The following is a 21,192-nucleotide window of genomic DNA, read 5'->3' as shown; positions in this document are numbered from 1 at the left end:
AAACCAGTAAAGTGAGAGCCACCAGACAGCCCCGCAGGAATGCAGGTCAGCCATGCAAAACACTCTCAAGGTACTCAAAAGCACCAGAACATGCCTGTGCCCAAAAGCACCTAATGCCCCACAGTATTAGCAGCAGGGGTTTCTCTGTGTCACCCAGTTGGATTCAGCTGAGACAGTAAATGCCCTAAGCCTTCCCCTGCTACAGTGTAAGTACAGTAACCATATAATCACCAGTTCTCAAAGCATTATCATTCCTGATCCTGAAACTGCTGGCTGGTTAAGCTGGTGACTATTCAGATCCTACAGCAGAACACTGTGTTCAAAGAATCACAGAATGGTTTGGGCTGGAAGGGACCTTACAGATCCCCTAGGAACCCCCCTGCTACGGGCAGGGACACCTCCCACCAGACCAGATTTGCTCCAAGCCCCATCCAACCTGCCCTTGAACACTTCAGGTGTCCAGAGGGCAGTCACAAAAAAAAAAAAAGTATGGCATTTAATCAAAATCTATGCTCTTTCAGTTAGAAACCAGGGACCTGTATATTACGGAACGGTGAAAAAAAAAAGGGGGGAAACCCAGCAAAAAACCAAACCATACCAAAACCCCACCGCATTTCAGGTTGGTGTTGGGTTTTTTTGGGGGAGGGGGTTTGTTGTGTTGTTTGTTGTTGTTTTTTTTTTAATGTATCTATCCAATGGAAGTCTACATCATCATCTTCGGACACTGCACAACCGATGACGCCAGATCGGACACTGCCCCCACCCCAAGCCCCTTCGGGACCCCCGGCAAGGCCGCCGCCGCTTCCAGCCGGACAGCGGGGCGGGATCTCGGTGCTGCCCGCCCCCTTTTCCTTCTTTCCCCCTTCCCCCCCCGCCATCCCCGTTCGCCTAAGGACGTCTGACGTTTCCTCCGAAACCATCCCCGGCAGGGGTTGGATTTGTTTCCCAAATCGGGTTACGCCGTGAGAAGGGGGGGGGGGGGATGAGGGCAGCTCCGTCCTCCCTGCAGACCCGCCTCCCGCTTGAGGAGGTCGAGGGGAGAAGATGCGCTTCTGGTTATCAGCTCCTTTGATCGATTAGCAGGCTGGCAAGGAATCGGTCGTCTCAATATTTTTATTAAAAAAAAAAAAAAAGAAAAAAAAATTACAAAATCAGGAGTGATGTAGGACAGCCATCACTGCCAGTTGATATGTTTCAAACGCTGATCTTGTCAAACAACTGAAATACGCGTCTGGTGCAAGTTCACCAACAGCTCTAATATCCCCTGCATGTCCTGTTCAGCCTGAAGGTGAGAGCTTTGCACGTAAACCATGTAAGAAGAGCGACACAGTCTCTCAGGGTTGCCTTGGACTGTCAGCAAAAGGTCTGCCTCTGCTGCTCAGCATTACATTTTGCTGCATGACATGGTAGGAACATGAGCCTTGCAGCCCACAGACCAGTCTGGGCATCGTGGGGATGTCTGCTTAACTGCATAAATTCTCCTTTTTCCTCTAGCCCCAGAGAGGGTGACTGTGAAAGACAGAACCCTCATCAGAAAGCCATGATTGTCCCTGCAAAGTGACTGGTAAGTAACAGGGTGGTGAGAAGCACTAACAATCACACTGCTTTCCTCAGTCCGAGTGTGGGCTCTCACTGTACTTAAAGATCTCCTTACAGGGGAGATGATGATTAGATTAGACTTTGCTCCTGGCTGCTGAAGTCTGAATCAAGTCACAGCTCCAGTTTTGCACTGGCTGTGTATGAAATGTAATACCACCAAGCCTCCCAAAACGGCAGGTGCAACAGACTGTTGTGGGTTTTTTTCTGTGCTGAGATGAAAGCAGAGATGTTAAACCTTCAATTAGAGTTTAAATAATCTCACACAGTAACTGGTGAATCTGGGACTGCAGGCAGCAAGGTGTTCTGTGCTGACTGGATGAAATGGGGACCTGTCTGGTCTGTTGCCACCACACATTACCTCCACTGATAGCTCAGAAACTGAAGGCAGAGAGAGGTCCAAATAAATACCAGATGGTTATTGTGCAAAAAAAAATCCAATTCAAACACGGAAGGATTCTAAAGCTGTAAAAAAACCCAAAACAACAACAAAAAAACCACCCCCCCCAAAAAAAAACAAGAACAAAAAAAGCCCAAAACAAAAACCAGAAATAAAAAAAAAAAAAACAAACAAAAAACAACCAAACAAAAAAACAGCCAACCCTGCTTAGTCCTCTGCACAAAGACCTCAATTTAGACGGCTCAGCAGTGCTGGCAGGACAGGCTCTCATGCTGCCGGGCCGGCCTTCTACCCAGTAACCCTGCTGATCATGGAGCTGGTGTAACAAAACAGTGAGCAAATCCCAGGCTCCGAGGATCACCATGTCTTTGGCTGTGTCTGTGCACTTCAGGTCCCTCTGCTGGCAGCAAGGCTGGTAGGATTCTGAACTCTGCAACTCCTGAGGGACAGATGAACTGTTCTGAAATTAAATATTAGCCAGGACAGAAGAACTCTGCAGAGGGACCTCAGCCTTCACCAAGTTCCACCAAAATGTGACCACACGGCTCGCCCGGGGAGGTGAAGGAGCCACCAGGTCATGCTTCATCACTCCCACTGAGCAAAGGCAGCAGTGGAGGAAAGGGCAGGACAACCTGAGCTAGCCGTGAAATAGCATCCCTGCCTCTGATACTGCTTGTGTGATCACCATCAGATCAGATGTGCCTCTGCTTCTGCCTGTTTTGGGCGGAGGGACACCTGGTGCTGGCAGCTCAGGTGAGCCCTAACCATGACAGGGGCTTCTCAAGGCCAGATTTTATGGCTTGATCCATATGGGAACCTGAGCTTCCTCTGCCCTTTGATTTTAAGTCTAAATGAAATGGCTGGTGCCCAGCTACAGAACCTGAGAGGGCTCTGAGGGCAGCAGCTGTTTACAAGAGCAGATTTGCAATGCAGATAAAACAAGGCAGGATGAGGAACATCAGGTCCTTGTCCTTTGACCGGCTCAGGGTTTCTCTGAGCTTGCAACACTTCCCAACTGCAGAAGTGGAAGAGGGTGGTGTTTGGGCACTGGCCATCTCTCGAGAGACTGCATTAACCATTTGTTTGGAAGGAGGTTATTTGCAACTCATGCCTTCCAAAGTGCTTGTGTACAGTCAAAAGGCTACAAAATCACACATATTACAAAGATTGGGGATTTGGGGGTTGTGTGGCTGGACCTAAGGCACACCTGAGGACAATACTGGCTCCCCAGAGATAGGGCCCAGAGTGGATTCATGACAGAAGGGCAGGCACGTGAATGAGGAAGACATCGCAAATCCAGCCTTTTCCTCAGCTTTGACTTCTCTTTGGTCTGAGGTATGTAAAGGCAGGGAAAAAAATAGAAAAATAGCATTCTGAACAATGTCAGGGAGCAGAGAAGCCTCCTGCAGCAAGTTCTGTCTTTTTCCAGGGAGGCCCTCTGGGATACCACACCACAGCTCTAGTTCAGCCTGCCTGCCTTCCCCAGCAGCAGCACGTCTTTGGAAGAGAAGCTGGAGCCAGAAGGTGCACCTGAGTGAAAGGAAAGGCCCGAGTCATGGATTTACTAGAGGAATGACCTCTAGGTGGCCATCAGCTCCATGCCTTGCAGGGAGCACACCCTCCTCTCTTAATCTCCTGACAGCCCTTTAATTTGGTTTGCTTTGTTATGGTTTTTTGGTCTTTTTTTGTCTTTTTTTTTTTTTTTCCCTTTCTCTCTCTCTCTCTCTCTCTCTCTTTTTTTTTTTTTTTTTACAGTTCTCTGTGTTTATGTTTGTCACTATTTGGTGAAAATGTTCCTGTTGTGGCAAAAGGTGATTTTGGCCGCATGTTTCTCCCCGACATGATGAGAGCTCCAAAGCCATGCTGGTGGGAGAAGGCGTAGCCCGAGCGCCGCGTGCTGGTCCGGCGCAGGCGTCTCTTGGGTGAGGGTGGAGGTGGCCTCTTTTTGGCTTCTTTAATCTTGAGCAGGACCTGAAATCAGAAAACGAGATGGAAAAAGCGGGAAGGGCACTGCTGCTCACAAGCACAGTGAAACAGGGGCAAAAAACCAAACCAAACCAAACAGAGGGAAACACAAGCAGGGGTTCAAAGCCAAAAGTGACTGACAAAAGAGGGGGATGGCAGGAGGGCTTGCAGGGCAGGAACGGAATGGGCAGCACAGGATAGTGGCCTGGTAGAAGAAACAGCAAATCTTACTCTAAAAGGCATTTGAGGCTTATATTTGAGGCCTCAGGCCTGTATTTAAGTTCCTTCCAGATCATAGAATCATCACAGAATGGATCATCTAGTTCCAGCCTCCCTGCATGGGCAGGAACACCTCCCACTAGTCTAAGCTGCTCAAAACCCAATCCAGCCTGTTCTTGAGCACTTCCAGGGACGGAGCATCCACAGCCTCCCTGGACAGCCTCGGACAGTGTCTCAACACACTTGCACTAAAGAATTTCCTTCTATTGTCTAACCTAAATCTATCATCTTCCAGCTTAAAAACATTACCCCTTGTCCTATCATTACACATCCTAGTAAAAAGAGCTTCCCCAGCTTTCCTGTAGCCCTTCAGGTACTGGAAGGTGCTCTAAGGTCTCCACAGAACCTTCTCTTCTCCAGGCTGAACAGCCTGTCTCCATAGCAGAGCTGGCCCAGCCCTCTGATCATCTTTGTGGCCCTCCTTTGGACTTGATCCAACAGCTCCATGTCCTTCTTACTTTGGGAGCTCCAGAACTGGACACAGTACTCCAGGTGAGGTCTCACAAGCATGGAGTAGAGGGGCAGAATCACCTCCCTCGACCTGCTGGCCACACTTCTTTTGATGCAGCCCAGGACACAGTGGCTTTCTGGACTGCAGGAGCATGTTGCCTTTTGTTAAGCTTTTCATCAACCAGCACCAGGTCCTTCTCCTCCAGCCTAATCTCAATCCATTCTCCACCAAACCTGTACTTGTGCTTGAGATTGTCCTGACCCAGGTGCACTTGGCTTTGTTGAACTTCATGAGGTTGGCATGGATCCACCTCTAAAGCCTGTCAAGGTGTCTCTTGATGGCCTCCCTTCCCTCCAGTGTGTCGACCTCACCACTCAATTTGGTGTCATCAGCAAACTTGCTGAGGGTGCACTTGGTCCCACTGTCCATGTTGCTGACAAAGATGGTAAACAGCAGCAGTCCCATTACTGACCCTTGGGGAACACCACTCATCACTGGTCTCCATCTGGACATCGAGCCATTGATGCCTACTCTGAGTGCAACCATCCAGCCAATTCCTTATCCACTGAGTGGTTCATCCATCAAATCCATATCCTTCCAGTTTAGAGACCAGGGTGTCATGTGGGACTGTGTCAAATGCTTTGCACAAGTCCACGTAGATGACGTCATTTGCTCTTCCCTTGTCCACTGACACTGTGACCCCACCATAAAAAGCCAACAAATTTGTCAGACATTATTTGCCCTTGGTGAAGCCATAGTGTTTGCCTCCAACCACCTCTGCATTCCCATGTGCTTTAGCAGAGCCTTCAGAAGGATCTGCTCCATGATCTTGCCAGGCACAGAGGTAAGCCTGACTGGCCTGTAGTTCCTTGGGTCTTCTTTCCTTCCCTTTTTGAAAATGGGGGTTGTATTTCCCCTTTTCTGGTCAGTGGGACCTTCACCAGACTGCCATGACTTTTCAAATATGATGGAAAGCAGCATTGCAACTTCATCTGCCAGCTCACTTAGGAGCCATGGATGGATCTTGTCAGGTCCCACTTGTGCCCTTTCATGTTCTTTAGAAGATCTTGAACTTGCTCTTCTCCTACAGTGGGTGGATCTTCCTTTTCCCAGTCTCTGCCCTTGCATTCTCTGACTTGGATGGTGTGGCCAGAGCCCTTGCCAGTGAAGACTGAGGCAGAAAAGTCATTCAGTACCTCAGCCTTCTCCATATCCTGCGTGACGAGGCCTCCTGTTTCCTTCTGGAGAGGGCCCACGTTTTCCCTGTTCTGCCTCTTATCACTGATGTGCCTGTAGAAACCCTTCTTATTACCCTTCATGTCCCTGGCCAGGTTTAACTCTATCTGGGCTTCAGCTTTTCTAATCTGGTCCCTGGCTTCTCAGTCAAATTATTTGTATTTCTTCCAGGCTATCTGTCCCTACTTCCACCTTCTGAATACTCTATTTTTTTCATCTAAGAATGTCCAGGAGCTCTTTGTTCATCCATGTGGGTCTCCTGGCATTCTTGCCTGCCTTCCTCTTTCTCAGAATGTGTTGCTCCTGGGCTTGGAAGAGGTAATCTTTTAGTATTGACCTGCTTTCTTGGGCTCCTCTCCTGTCCAGGATTTTATCCCATGATACCCCATCTGGCAGATCCCTGAATAGGCTGAAATCTTCTGTCCTGAAGTCCACGGTAGCGAGCTTGCTGCGGACCCTCCTTGTTGCCCTGCAGAACCTGAATTCCACCATTCCATGGTCACTGCCACCAAGGCTGCCCTTAAGCTTCACGCTGGCCATCATGCCATCCTTGTTGGTGAAAACAAGGTCCAGCATAGTACCTTTTCTAGCTGGCTCTTCTACCACTTGGAAAAGGAGTCATCAATGCATTCCAGGAACTTTGTGGATTGCTGGTGCCTTACTGTGTTGCCCTTCCAGCAGATGTCAGGGTGATTGAAGTCACCCATGAGGATTATGACCTGTGAACAGGGTTGGGGATCTCTATACAGCAGGAAAACCAAACACTCCTCTCATAGAATCACAGAATCATGGAATTATCAGAGTTGGAAGGGACACCTAGAGATCATCTAGTCCAACTCCTCCACTGAAGCAGGATTGCCCAGACCACATCACTCATTATTACATCCAGGTGGGTCTTGAATATCTCCAGAGAAGGGGACTCCACAGCCTCCTGGGCAGCCTGTTCCAATGCTCTGTCACTCTCATGGTAAATAAGTTTTTTTCCTCTTATTTAAATGCAACTTCCTATGTTCCAGCTTGTGCCTGTTGCCCCTCATCCTACCACTCGGGACTACTGAGAAGAGTCTGGCTCCATCCTTCTTGCACCCACCCTTTAGATACTTGTAGGCATTAAGAAGGTCTCCCCTCAGCCTTCTCTGCTCCAGGCTGAACAGTCTCAGCTCTCTCAGCCTTTCCTCGTAAGGGAGATGCTCCAATCCCCCAGTCATCTTTGTTGGCCTCATGACAATTCACTTCTCAGACGAGGAAGAAAAGTAGAGCGATTTTGCACTAGAGAGAGATGCTCAGCCCAAGCATTGAGGCTGAGATTCTGTGCCACAGCTGTGTCAGACATCTGCTCAACTTAATTGCGAACTCAGGCCATTTTTACACACCTGAGCTCTCTCTTAACTGTGTCCTAGGGACCTCCCTACCCAGCAGTCTTCTCCAGCACCCACCTTCTCCCTCTGTAAGGACTGAGAATTCCCCTTCACTCATTCTCCAACAGTCTTGTTGCACCTGGGGAGCTTCACAGGCATCCCAAGGACTGTCGGGGCGGCCTCTGAGGGGCACTGAGCACACACCCTTGGGCTGAGCTCAGACGCTCCCGTCTCGCAGCTCGGTGCAGGAAGAAGAAGGAGACACAAGGTGGCAGCAGCATTTAGCAGATGCTCTTGTGTCTGAAATTCAGCCCGAGGAGCTGCGTTCATACTGATCTGCAGGGGTCTGTGGGCTGCAGTGAGCTGTGCGCTCTCTGCCCACTCCATCGCTCCCAGCCTCTCCTTGTCCTAATCCCCTCATCTTCATATTCCTGGGGATGGGAGGGCTGCTGGTCTCAGAGTGGGGTTACAACCCTTGGCTACAAATGAAGGAAATTCTCGAGTAAAAAAACCAAAACAAAACACAGCAAATACACACACCTGGGTGGAAGGTGAAGGGCTGGGGTCTGCCAGGGTGAAAACTGTACAGCAGCAGGGTGGGAGGCCATGCCACTCCTTCCCCACTGTGCCACAGCACTTGAACCTAAAAATAGTGTGGCTTCCCAGCTCCATTGCAATCTAGTCCTCATCTAAATAATCTCAGCCTTGGTCCCAGCTGCTGCTGAGTTGAACTATGCCAAAACTCAAATTCAATCCCCTGTCTCGAGGGACTAGGGGACAGACGGATGGCAGCACTTGCACCTGCAGGGAACACACACTTGGAGCAATGCCAGGCCCCTGCAATATGTCTCCATGGTAAGCAGGATTTCTGGTTTGATAAGGTATCTCCTTACTTTATCGCTGGGAGTTGGCTTTAACTGAGCCTTCAGGAACCGAAAGCCAACTACAGGCAGCACACAGAGGGCGATGCTGAGGAAGATTGCTAGCCACACGTTTGGTTGGCCCAGGGTGTTTCGAGCAGTACCTGGAAAAAAACACCAAAACAACAAAAAAACATGATTAAAGCCGTAACAGCAGCACTCTCCTCATTGTTCACTTGAACATTTCACCCTCTGTAATTCCAAAACACTTGGCAAACAGACCAAAATTTAAAGCAGACACAATCTCCAACAGTGGCATCAACTTGCTGTAGAGAAGACAGTAATATGAGTATCACTGTTTCAGATGAGCAAAGAAAACTGCGACTTACAGACTCAACTGCAACAACAACACAGGGAGGCAAAGATGTCAGAGTGAAAGACATCTCTTTACAAAGAGTCAAATCACTGCAAAGTATATAAATGCTCAAGAGACCTTCAGCAGCAGTCCAGCTCTCGCATCTTTTGCCAGGACTCTAGTGCAAAAGGGGGAACACTGTTTCTTTACTTTCCAGCACCATTTCCTGAAGCATATGGAGTACTGCCTCTGTCTGCCCAGCAGGCAACAGGATCACAGCTTTGAGGAGGGGAGCATGCGTTGCTCTGGGTGCTTGCAAGGGCAGCATGGCCTGATGGACGTATTGGCAGAGCAACTGCCATGTCCTGGCGTGACACTGCCACCTTCTTTGAAACCAGAGTGTTCACTTCTGGCTCCTCCAAAACTGAAGGAATGTAAGATAGAACAAACAGTCTGCAAAACCCTCATTACAGGGCTTAACGGTGCTGTTGTTGGCAGTAAACTTGCTGAATGTTTTCTCTTCAGTTGGCCACATTCTGCTGTAATGTAACTCCACTGAAATGAAAGTAAACAAGTTGTCTGAGTCCTGACTAGAAACACTTTCCTTAAAAATTATTTCAGCCTGAGACCTTATTAGGTGGTGCTTGGCCTTATGGCTAATTTGACCTATGTAGTATCAACAGAACAGCAGATAGAGATACTGGTGGCAGGAGATTTACCACTTGTCTGTGGAAAATGAACAGACTGCCTGTCTTGTCTCACTCAGCAGTTTTGATACTAAAAGCCATCTTAGTGGCTCATAACAATGTTTCTTCAATACTGGGTTTGGATGCACAGAGCTATTAAAAATACTTTAATTCCTTTTATAAGCTTTCATTTTCTTCCTGGTCAAAGTCTCAGGAGACAGACTCATTTTTATGATAACGTTCACTTTTTGCATGTGCTCAGAAATCTGTAACTCCAAAGACCTCATCATCACTGACATTTTTTTGGTTGGGAATTTCCCATTTCACCTGGCTGAAGGCTTACCATAATCACACGGCATTTTTCTCATGTCTAGCTGGACGTTGTACTTCTATGCTTTCCTTTACCAACACGTTAACTTACTTACAAAAGAACATGCATCCTTCTGAAAACTAAATATTCTGAGATATCTTTAAGACTTGGGCACCTGGAAACATTTTAAAAGAGCAGCAGAAAGCGTTCCAGCCAGCTCAGTAGGTTTATTTAAAGGATCATTCCTGTGGCTGTGTGTGGACGTGCACCCTTACGCAATTCAGTGAACGTGGCCCACGTTCACTTGGATGGGTAGGATTCAAAATAAGCATTCCCAGCAGCCCTCAGAAATACCCTGGCATTTCTTGTAGAAAAGGCAATAAATAGGTTCTGTTATTGCCTTGACAGGTTTAAGCCCTTCAGTATGCCCTATTTGAGTGCAATCTAGGGTGGTCCCAGGGCTTACCAATGAATGGAAAGGAGGCTGTGAAGATCAGGTACATGCCATCACTATACATGGTAAAGGTGATAGCAAAGTAAACAGACAGGCTGCCCCAGATGAAGAACTGGTTCACAACTGTCCAGTAAGAGGTGTCCAAGCCAATCTGAAAGAATGAAGCAACACAGCTATTGTCAGTGCTTTAATTACTTAGCAGATCTGTGCTGAACACAGCTAGAGATCTTGTCCTCTTCTTTGTACCCCAGCTCCCAAGGCTGTTATTTATTCAAGTCTGAAGAAATACCAAGCCGTGGATCACAGGTACTGGGAGGCCATTCCAGGCAGCAGAAGCCATTATCTAGGGAAGTATGATTGATTTGGTTTTCTTTTAAGAAATTGCTCTTGTCCTGCTAGTACTATCTAATTTTGTACCACCCAAGTCTTAGCTGTTTCTTCCAGCAAGTGCAGTTCTACCACCTGCATCATGCATGGGGCCAGGCTACAGAGACAGTCTCGTGATGGAGACCCCATATGTAACTGCCTGATAGGAGACAGACAGTCCTGTGCTTCAACCCCATCCCATAAAACTTGAACGAGTCCTTCTCTAGTCCCAGCCTTAAATGTTTTTTCTGCTAGGACTCTAAACTTCCCGAGGCAAAGACTTTGCTTTCCTGTCACTCTGATCTTCCATAACATTCAAATCTGTTCGTCTCTTGAACTGAGGAGTCATCTGGTGTCAAGAGATATTTATTTATTTATTTTTGCTAAGAATGCAAGGTACAGCAGCAAATACAACATTATCAGGATCCCAAATTGCCTTCCATATGCTGCCTTTGTGAAACAAGAAATAATTCCCGAAAACATTACCTGGGGTGCCTTACCTGTACAGACACCACAATCAGTAAGCACGTCTGAGCCATCAGTGCAAAGGACTGGTAGTCAGCAATGGCCTTTCCGTCACTTCTCATAGTATTGTACATGGCCCCAAAGGGGATGAAGAAGAGAATGAGGGAGCTGTAGATCCCTTGCAACATGCACTTGATGAACACCCCTTTGTTAAAGTAGAGATTTTGCTGGCCAGGCACATATAGCTGGGGAAACAGCATGCTCCAACGATCATCCACATCCTGAAAGTAGAGATGGTCAGATTTGCTGGCACTTACCCAATTGATCACACAAGACCACTTAAGGTTGCTGTGTCCCTGTGACATGCATTTGCATGAGAAAAGGCTTAGAACACAATTCACTCAGTTTTGCTGGGAGCATACCACATCCCAAGGTCACCTAGGCACATTTTCCATGGGGAATTTCACCTTTCTTGTGCTGACAAAGCTGACAAGTGCTGGAAAAAAATTGAAGGTACACTTCTTCTTAAACAGACAACATGGTCTGCTCCCTTGAGAGTTGCCTGGAAGTTATGGGACAGAAAACACCCACCTTCGTCCACACACACAGGCAAGACCATCTGGCTTGGATCCCTCAAGTGTCCAGAGCTAAACACTGTGAACCATTGTGGAGTAGCAAGTTCCTTTTTATCTAACTTGTAAAAGGCATCTTGGAGCAGCATTGCTGCTCTTATGTCTTGCTGAACAGTAATAATGAGGTAGAAATGTGCATGTCAAATAACTGCAGGAAGACTTCCACTACAAAGACTGAACCTGGAAAATCAGGGCTCAGAGGTCTAGTTCATTCTTTGTTTTGTGTGGTCACTAAAAAGTCACTTGTCAGGCTTTAGGAACACAGCTAGTAAGATGTGACTACTTCAGGGGAGAGCTGCAATGGTACTGTAGTCAACAGCCTAACCCCAAAATCTCTTCATGCACTGAAACCTGCAACCCAGCTCAGGATACCACACCATCTCCTCCCCTGGTACCTCCCCTTTTTTTGTGCTCTGGGGTCTCACTGGCAGGAAACTATTGTAGGAGCTACCACAATAGCTGGCTCAAAAGCCAGCTGATTTTGCTTCATGGAATCAGCACTGGGAAACAAAACCCCTATAAAAAAAATCCAAGGGCTTATAGAAGCAGTACCTGATCGAAGAGGCTCATTCCTAGCACCGGGAGGGAGGTATATACCAAATTGTAAAGTGTAATAAACCACTCGTCATAGACAGTCTAAAACAAACAAACAAACAAACAAACAAAAACACAAAACAAACAAAACCAACAAAAAAAAACAGAGCATGAAGTTAGCAAAAGACTGCCTTTTACATATATATGTATATATATACACAAAAGCATATACAATTCAAAAGTGTACACAATTAAATGCTGGAGATCGATTTGTCTTAAACTAACAGCAGACTTTTTTGCTGCAGCAGATTTGCTCCTCGTGCAAGCTGCTGAAGCAGACATGGGGTTAAACTGTTTGCTTCAGATGTTCTAACAGGGCAAGCACAGGTCTGACATGGCTCTGTGCCAAACTGGTCAGGCCTCTGTGTGATCTTTATCCTTGTTTGATGGCTGTGGTCACTTCGAGCACTTTAAAAAAATCCCACGAGGGACCTACGTGCCTCATAATGCACCTGAACGTCTTTGGACATCTGTCCTCTACCAGCAGCACAGTGAAGAAAGTGGTATCTGCCTCATGCTCATACAGCTGAAGATGACAGAACTGTTTGCTTTTCAGTGAGGTGGGGGGCAGGGCAGTTGCTTAGTTTATTTCCTTTTAAAATGTTCCTGGATACTTCTCTTGAAAATGCAAGGTCTGACCATCGGAAACAGAAGCCGGTCCTACCTGTGCTGAGAAGCCAGAGAAGAAGCCATACCAGAAATGCACTAGTGTGAAGGCAAAGTTCTTATAGAAAAAGTATTTGAGGAATTTGCACATGCGGATGTAGGACCACCGGCCATGGACCAAGAGGAGGCGCTGCAGGTAGCGGAACTGGGCGAAGGAGAAGTCACTGGACAGCACGGCCTGCATCCCCTCCTGGCCGCTGATGCCAACCCCGATGTGGGCAGCTGCAAGAAGAAGGTGGTTGATCACGTCATTACACTGCAAGTTTCGACTGACCCCTTTCTTTAAGAGTCCCCTGCTGCGTGATTCCCTTCCAATCTTCATAAAGAGGCAGGTGCAAAGTTACTCTTAAGAAAAAATAATAAAATAAAATAAAATAAAATAAAATAAAATAAAATAAAATAAAATAAAATAAAATAAAATAAAATAAAATAAAATAAAATAAATATTTTGGGGCACTTAGTTGTCATTCAGCAGCATTCTGATTTTGGCTGTGGTGATACATCTCCAGTAACTGGACTTGTATTACTAGAAATGAAATTACACCCTCACTGACAGTTCCTGTTTTCTTTCTGAATGTTTCCCAACAACATAAATGCTGTTGTTCATAACAGCTGCTGTTATGAAAAAATAACTTTAATTTATACCGACATGTGGCTTGTACTTACATGCATACATGTCCTTCCAGGAGCCTTTAAATATCTCTCCAGACAAGCAGAATCTTCAAACCCCTTATAGATTCCTCAGACACAGTGCCACAAGGCAGACTGTAGCCCTTTCACATTTCCTGGGCTTTATTAGTTCAATCAAATAATTAGATGGAAGAGTAACGTCTCTTTTAATAGTAACTTGGGTTTATTAAACATGGATGTAAGTTTAATGTGACAGCTAATTTTACAGCTTTAGCTAATGAGAACAATCCCAATGGCTGGAGATGGGTTAGATTCAGATTCAATTCACAGAACAGTAAATTGAAAAAATCCCAAAGTCCCAACCCTCCAAGGGGGGGAGGGTGTTTCTAATTATCATGTACACTTCAACTTGTTTTTCTTATCCTTTCTTTACTGACTGCCTGACTTATCTCTTTTGAAGCTCCCCACTTAGCCTTTTCTTTCTTAATTAAAAAGCTCCAGTTAATCAATTCTTGCAAATTAACACAAAGAAGATTAGCAATAGGCCCTTCTGAATAATCTTAATTTAATTATATCTAGTTAGGGGATTTTTTTTTTCATAAACTCACTGAGGGAACGCAGCATTAAATGATGCTCAAGGATGGAGAGGCCTAGAAACCTGTGTCTTGCAGCATAAGGGAGATAATTGACAAATGGCCCTACCACATGGAAATGTTAAAAAAATGGATGTGACATTATACAGACTATTTACAGGCAGGAAGGTTTTCTTTCTGCATTGAAGACAGGCACTCTCTGAAATAAACGTGTTTGTTCTCAGTATTGCCCTGGTGATGGGGGCCATGCAGACACACAGGTCACAGTCCTGGGGGACTTCTGTCTATTCCAAGGTAGATACACAGAAATAGGCATTAGGTGGAATCTTAGCTTACTGTGCTCCTGGTGGTGAGAGCACAGCAAAGGGCCCTCCTGTGTGTCTGGGAAGGCAGGATGCATGAGTAGCCTGTAGTGACAATGCTCTGTGGCAGCCTGAGGAAACTTGGGGCACAGACACTTGGTGCCATGAGGAGGGTGGTACAGAAGCCACCGAGACACATGGCCCTGGTGCTAGGCCCCTCAGACAGTGAGCACAGCAGTGGGCTGGTTTGATGCTGGCTGTCGGCCACCACTCACTTTTGATCATGCTGACATCATTGGCACCGTCTCCAATTGCCAGGGTCACAGCCTTCTTGTACTTCTTCACCAGCTCCACCACCTGGGCCTTCTGCAGCGGGGTCACTCGGCAGCAGATCACCACTTTGCACATGCAGGCAGTTCTCACCAGCTCCAGCTCCAGATTCCCTTCCAGCGCATAAGCCTGAGAAGAAGGGGAACGGGGTGTTCGGGTCAGACGAGCAGCAACTCATGGACTGGCAAAGAGGGTGGAGAGGGAAGGACATGATAACTGAGCTAGTTCTTCCATTTGGCAGAAGGAAGGTAGGAGATGCCCCAAGTGGATCCATCCGTTGGATCGCAAGGAGCACCCACAACATCATGCCACACACCCTACACCTGCGTGCATGCAGCACAGCTGGATTTGCACAACAGCTGCTCAGGGTGATGTCACCTGGCAGTGCAGCACAAGTGTCACACCACAAGAGCACTAAAGCAACAAAGCTATTGCTGGGCTTGAGAACAGCCTGGCCATCTCTGTGTGAGTCTGTTTATCCCTCTTGCTTTATTTTATAAGCTCTAGGGGATCTGTGGTATTAATAGAAAAAAATCAAATTGGAAATACTTAATTCAAAACAAAACAAAACAAAATAAAAAAAAAAAACAAACAACAAAGAACAAACAAACAAAACCCACAAACAAACAAACACACAAAAAACCCCAAACAAAATCCAAACCAAACCAAATATGGAAAAAGCTGACCTCAAGTGTGCATGACAAAGCAAAACACAAAGCCAGAGAGAAGGCAACTTCGGCCTGAGGGCTGACCTCTTAAATCAGTCAGTTGTATTATTTCTGTTTGGGAAGCACAGAGAGAACTGGATGTTTGGTCACCCCTCTAGCTCTGTGTGAGGAGAAGGGAGCAGTGCTGGCTTTTTGTGTTTCTTTTAGACTGTGCTTTTTGACTCTGTTCTTCAGTGTCTCTTCTCCATAGACATTAATGGAAGGAACCTACAGGGCTCTCTCCTCAGAGCCGGTACAGCAGGCTCTGTACGCTGCCCTTTCTGCATCAGGCAGACAGGCCATAAGGATATCCTTTCTTCTTGAAACAGAGAGCTGTGAGTGAGTCACTAGCACCCCTATTTCCCTCTTGTCAGTGGCAGGCAGACTTGCTCAGCAGAAGACCTTTTCATGATCTGGTTTTAGTACTGGCTGGTCATACGGCTTTCCCCACAACATCCTAGCTGCCCAGCAGTAGCAAAATGTTATTGCAAGGTAGCTCTGTTAATGTTATTGCACACGAATCAACGAGTTCTGTGGTGATGTCATTGCAGAGGCTGCTGCGCCTCTGTTTGTTTGCTACATTTAAGCAAGACCACTTGTGTGCACAGCCCCAGAGCTGCCATTCCACCCAACTGCGTGTGGGGATATAGCGCTGAACGGATGCTGTGTTTGTGTGGTATCAGAACCATTGCCAGTGTTCAAGCTCTAGGTGCATAGAAATAAATAAATAACACATGGCTTTCTCCACACTGTCCTTGTGGTCCACATCCTGGAGAAGGCCATGGTCTGTGTCCACCCTGCTGCTGGCTGTGTGCACTGTCTGCTCCCACACAGCTCAGATTTAAATTTCTGCGTGGGACACATCTCCTTGCCAGGCTGTGGGTGAGTGTGTGTTTTTTCTAGGAATAGAAAGAAAGCTTTGTCACTCCTTCCAGTGGTGCTTTTATAGCACAGAACTTGAGATCTGTCCTGCAGGCTGACAGGGTGGAGCATGAGCAGGAAGGGGGGTTGCAGATGGCTGAGATGTCAGAGGATTCACCCATTTGGATGCACCAAACTTGACAGAGCTCTTGTCTGCTTTGCAGTGTGGATCTAAAGGAGATTAAGGCCCTGGAGTTAAGAGGCAGCAGGTGTAAAAGAGGGAGAGAGGGTACTTGACCATGTAGACATTGCTTGGAAGTGTTCCTTCTAGTCCAGGGTTCACAGGCATGGCACACAAGCCAAATGGAGCAAGATGAGATTTTTTAAATAGTAATTTGCTAGGCTGTAACAGAACTGGGGGTTAAATTTGCTGGACTGCCATCAACCACAGGGAGCAGAAGCATCTTTTCTCCGAAGAGCAGCACCTCCCAGCTCTTCCATGTCTCCCTGTTTGCTTACCCTGCAAGTTGGGAAAGCAAAATACAATAGACACATAAACCTGATCTAGACTAAGTCATCCTCCCAGACAGATTTAATTGTATCTAATTTTTTTTTTTTCCTAACCTTTTCTCAACAATTTCCAAGATGGAAAATCTATTCCTGTGCTTCACTGTTCTCACCAGGAAAACATTTAACACAAAACTCTCTTATCTCAGTTTAATTTTGTTACTTTGTTCACCTGTTATTATTTGAAGACTGTTACCAAGACTGATCAGTATTCTCCAGGCTCAAAATCCTAACTTTCTCAGTTTTCCCAGTGCTTTCCAGATCAAGCATAACTACTCCTACAGTTTTCGTTGTACTCTCCCTAGTTGGTCTACATTTTCTCAAATTAAATGGCCCAACTAAGCTGAATTATTTCAACTAAGGCATCACCAATGAAAAATAAAGCAGGCAGCTTTCTTTACCAGTCTTAGAGATGATGCTGTTACATACACATCTCTGATTTTGTATGGGTGTAGGCAATTAGATGAGAGTGGAGAACCAAGGCATTTGTTCTTACTGAATTGCATTGTCCATTTTTCCCACATATTTCTCCAATTTGTTAAAACTGTTTTCAAATCTAATTTTGAACTCCATCGTGCCTGCAGTTTCTCCCACATTGGTGCTGTCTTTTTAAGCAGCTAATGAAACACTGAATATCAAATAGATGTGGGATAGCCCCCTGCATATGCCACTTAACTGTTGCTTTAGATCAACAGTGGGCCCTTAAGAGCCATACTTTACAAGCAGTCTTGCATCTGTCACTAACCATTTAATATAGACTGTATTACTTCAGTTTGCTTGGAAGAACCTCATGGGAAAGAACATTAAACAATTTATTAGTTGAGTCGTAAGATACAGATCCTATCTGTTACATGTATCTGCTTTCAGATATGTTTATTAGAACATGTTCTTGGGATTCTTGAAACCCATGTCTGATTCTATCTTCTTGCTGCATGCATAAACTGCCTGATTATATTTCTAGTATCTTTCTGGAAATGAAAATTGATCATGCTACTCTGCCCCTTCTGCTTCCCTAATATCAGGGACAACACTTCCCTCTTCCAGTCTTTTGAAACCTTGCCCATCACCTTTAATGTCTCAGATAACCACTGAACCTAATTTTCAACTAGGAAAAAAACCAAACAAACCAGTCCTCTAAAGCTGAATTTTTAAAGCATTTTCAAACTTCCAGTATGTCCCTGTCACATTCAGTTTTTAAGAGAACTCTGCCCTGACATAACTCTGAACCTTCCTTACCAGGCTGTGGCCAGTGATAACCAGACCATACACCCCGTTTGCTTGCTCATCAGGTAAAACTTTTGGGATTTTTGATGATTTTTCAAACTGAATGTTGATTTCATCACTGTCCAGAAAGGAGTCTGGCTTCATCTTTTTCCTTGCATTCCTAAAAAAATCCAGAATAATAATGAGAAGCTTGTAAATATATGTGTTTTGATATAGCAACTTCATGAAAATTAAAAAAAATAATAAAATGCTTCCCTTTGATTGTTTAATTCCATTTTCCCTGTATCCCTACAAAATGCATGCATGGTTGAGGTGCTGCTGTTTGTGCAGACCACAAGCATGCCTCTGAAAGCCTAAGTGTGTGCTAAACCTGTGCTGATTTAAAGTCAAACAAATAATCTGAATGCCATGAAGAATAGTATCCTGAAGAGTATCCCAGATCTCTTTGCATATTATCTGGCAACCACCTACTTCAACAGTAAGGGACTGAAAAACTTTCTGATTTCCCACTTATACCAAAGAACTTATGTCTACTGGGGAGGCTATAGAGGAAGACAGTTTTCCAGATAATGTCAGGAAAGGACCATATCCAGAAAAATGACCACAATGTGGATGAATGGCAATAGCAGTAGAGCAACAGCATAGCTGAAGCCTGGAGCCAGAAGCTTGTCAAATGTCAGCTGATAATGCCTGTCTGACTCTATTTTCTTATACATTTATGTAGATTTGACCTCTTGGATCAAGAAGCTTCAGAATTTTACATTGTGTTTAGCTGCTGGGTCTTCCAGACATCCAGCTAATCCTTATCCAGTGTTCCTAAATGAACTGCACCAAGTAAAGCCCACAGGAAAAAAACCTGGCAGTAACACAGAATATAGTGTCAGTGCACAGCAGTGAAGCTGCACATTTCAGCCATTTACCTGAGCTCATGAAGTACATCATCAGATGTGCTGCCTTCAATAATGAAAATGTCTTCCATGTCATCATACAACAAGTTGCAGGAGTAACCAATATTCATTGCTGTCTCTGGGAAAGATAAACCAGGAAGAGGGGTGATATTAGCAGCCCCAAACTCACCCAGTCTCTGTGGCTTTTTTACACACGTGACAAAAGCTCTTTTTCTCACTCAAAAAAAGCTCTGAGCCTTTCAGAGTCAACAGTTTAAAGAGAGCTGGGAGAGTCACCTTGATGGATGTGACAACAAATCTGCCCTAATTGGGCTTTACAAGGCTACAGAAAAAAATAATTCCACCAAAATGAAAAAGTTCGAAATATCTTTTGGCCAATATAGTTGGAGCAACAAAAAACATTATACATGTTGATTCCAAAATTTATTTTCAGAATATTCAACTTTCCCCCCCTCTTACTCCCAGAAAAGCCCCAAACCATAGGTTGGAAGAAGAATATAAAGAAATATCATTCAGAAAATCCTGAAAACAAAGTATTTTGGTATTTCATAAGCAGAACTATTACATTCAGAGTATGACAAAATTAAACAGGTCGTTTTTCTCAAAAATTGCTCATTTCTTGGACAAATTATTTGCAAATGCTTTTGGCATCCCTGAAACTCCATAGTTTCAGTGAAACTGCTGTTTCTCCAAAATAATTTATTGGGATCTAGTCACATTTCTTTCCAATTTGATGCTTTCTCCTAAGGCAAAGGTTTCCTCTATTTCTATTCTGGATCATTAGTGCCAGGACCAAAGTGAAACCAACCTGACACCCACTGTAACATTAAAGTTCCTGTAAAGAAGGACAGGGTTTTTTTCCTCTTCTTCACCAGGGTGGTCACCTGTATGAAACTGACACCTTTTCACAGCACATGAAAACGACTATGGGATGCTCATTGCTTTGCCTCTCCAGGGGCAAAGAATGCTGCCTTCACAGTGCTTCCAGCCTCAGGACAGGGGTTAAGAATAGGCACTAGCTATAGGTACCGGGTCTAATTCCAGATAACTGGAGTTTTGCTTAGGTGGCAATGAAGAAAAGCCCTGTAAGTTTGTCCTCTGCAGTTTTTCAAAGGAAAAAGAATGACAACATAGGTCTTAGCAGAATCATCCACCAGTGGAAGAGAAGAGAAACCTCCAAAGCTGTAGCCTCTTTACCTTGTTTGTCTCCAGTAAGAACCCATATCTTAATGTTGGCTTTGGCAAGAGTCTCAATTGTCTGTGGGACTCCATCTTGTAACTTGTCCTCAATCGCTGTAGCACCTAGAAGCTTGAGAGACAGCAGCAGGGAACTGATTAAGTCTTGCTATTGCTAGCAAAGGAGAAATCATTAGACTTCCAGAATAATTAACTCAAGCAAACACGAATGAAATTCAGGAATAAGATTGTACTTCTTTTCATTCTTCCTCAGCAAATTTACTGTACAGAGTACAGCTCTGATCCTGCAAATATTCTAGTCTGTCATCCAGTCTCAGGCTCAGATGGATCATGAACATTCATGAAATTATTGGCCAACATATTTGTAGATCTACAGGTCTGTGTTTTTTCACATGCTCCCTTCCCAGCATATTGAGCTGTCAGTGAGGGACAAAGATAGCTGTGGATCCATGTTCCCGAATATCCATATGCATCCTGTAGTGTGGAGCTTGCTCCCAGCCATATTGTACAGTCTTATGGCTGCTAAGCATCTTCTTGAGCCCACAACAGACCTGTCCCCACACCACACTGTCACCTAACTGCAGGCTGCTCAGGATACAAACCTTCATTATTCTAAAGTTATTGCTTTTTATGCATTTTGGAGATGCCACCACTTGGTGGCTTTAACCTGTTGTCAAAGGGACATGAAGGTTTCACTGCTAGCTCAAGGTTTAGGCAGCATCTGCTACCACCTACCTCCTGCTGTTGGGAGACTAAATTCAGGGGTTGGCTGTAAGCCCAGATTCCCTTTTGTCTTCCTGGGATGTGTGTAATTCATCAGCTATGAGTGCTATCAGGGTAGATAATCGAAATGTCTTTATGGGGTCCCTAAAACTGCTCAATCCACCTATTACAGCAGTAGTCCCTGGTCCATGTAGTGAGAGCTTAATCAGTGAGCCATGATTCTTCGTGCTGTGAGCCCATGACCTCTTCTCTACTCAGTCCATGAGCTTCACAACCCTTTCTTGCAAAGCAGCTGGCTTCTTAACCTCCTGAATCTCTGTGTCTTTCCTGCTTGGAACATGACCCACAGAGCGTTTGCACGATGCATTATGTGGATGGGAAGATTAGCATTTTCCACTGCTCCCCTGGGACCCAGAGGGCAGAAAGCTCTACCCCTTGGACTGTACAACATACAGAGGTCAGCAGCTGGAAAGAGCC

The 21,192-nt window shown here is 45.4% G+C and overlaps 1 protein-coding gene across 3 annotated transcripts in view; it reads right to left on the bottom strand.

Moving 5' to 3' along the window:
* Positions 1-1,097: 1,097 nt before the first annotated feature.
* LOC127395609 (phospholipid-transporting ATPase ID-like) overlaps positions 1,098-21,192 on the bottom strand; it is a 93,205-nt gene continuing 73,110 nt past the window's right edge. For all 3 annotated transcript variants that reach the window (XM_051642775.1, XM_051642777.1, XM_051642776.1), the window contains exons 19-28: positions 19,993-20,104; positions 18,808-18,913; positions 17,900-18,047; positions 14,474-14,657; positions 12,672-12,895; positions 11,966-12,049; positions 10,817-11,062; positions 9,963-10,101; positions 8,179-8,309; positions 1,098-3,967 (exon numbers count right to left, since the gene is read on the bottom strand). In XM_051642775.1, coding sequence (XP_051498735.1) covers positions 3,746-3,967; positions 8,179-8,309; positions 9,963-10,101; positions 10,817-11,062; positions 11,966-12,049; positions 12,672-12,895; positions 14,474-14,657; positions 17,900-18,047; positions 18,808-18,913; positions 19,993-20,104 — 1,596 coding nt within the window. In that variant the 3' untranslated portion in view covers positions 1,098-3,745. The remainder of the gene's footprint in view (positions 3,968-8,178; positions 8,310-9,962; positions 10,102-10,816; positions 11,063-11,965; positions 12,050-12,671; positions 12,896-14,473; positions 14,658-17,899; positions 18,048-18,807; positions 18,914-19,992; positions 20,105-21,192) is intronic.

Source organism: Apus apus, chromosome Z (genome assembly GCF_020740795.1).
Source record: "Apus apus isolate bApuApu2 chromosome Z, bApuApu2.pri.cur, whole genome shotgun sequence".
In the NCBI taxonomy this organism is placed as follows: domain Eukaryota; kingdom Metazoa; phylum Chordata; class Aves; order Apodiformes; family Apodidae; genus Apus; species Apus apus.
The sequence above is the reverse complement of the archived record's forward strand: the minus strand, read 5'-3'. Positions and strand labels throughout refer to the sequence as shown.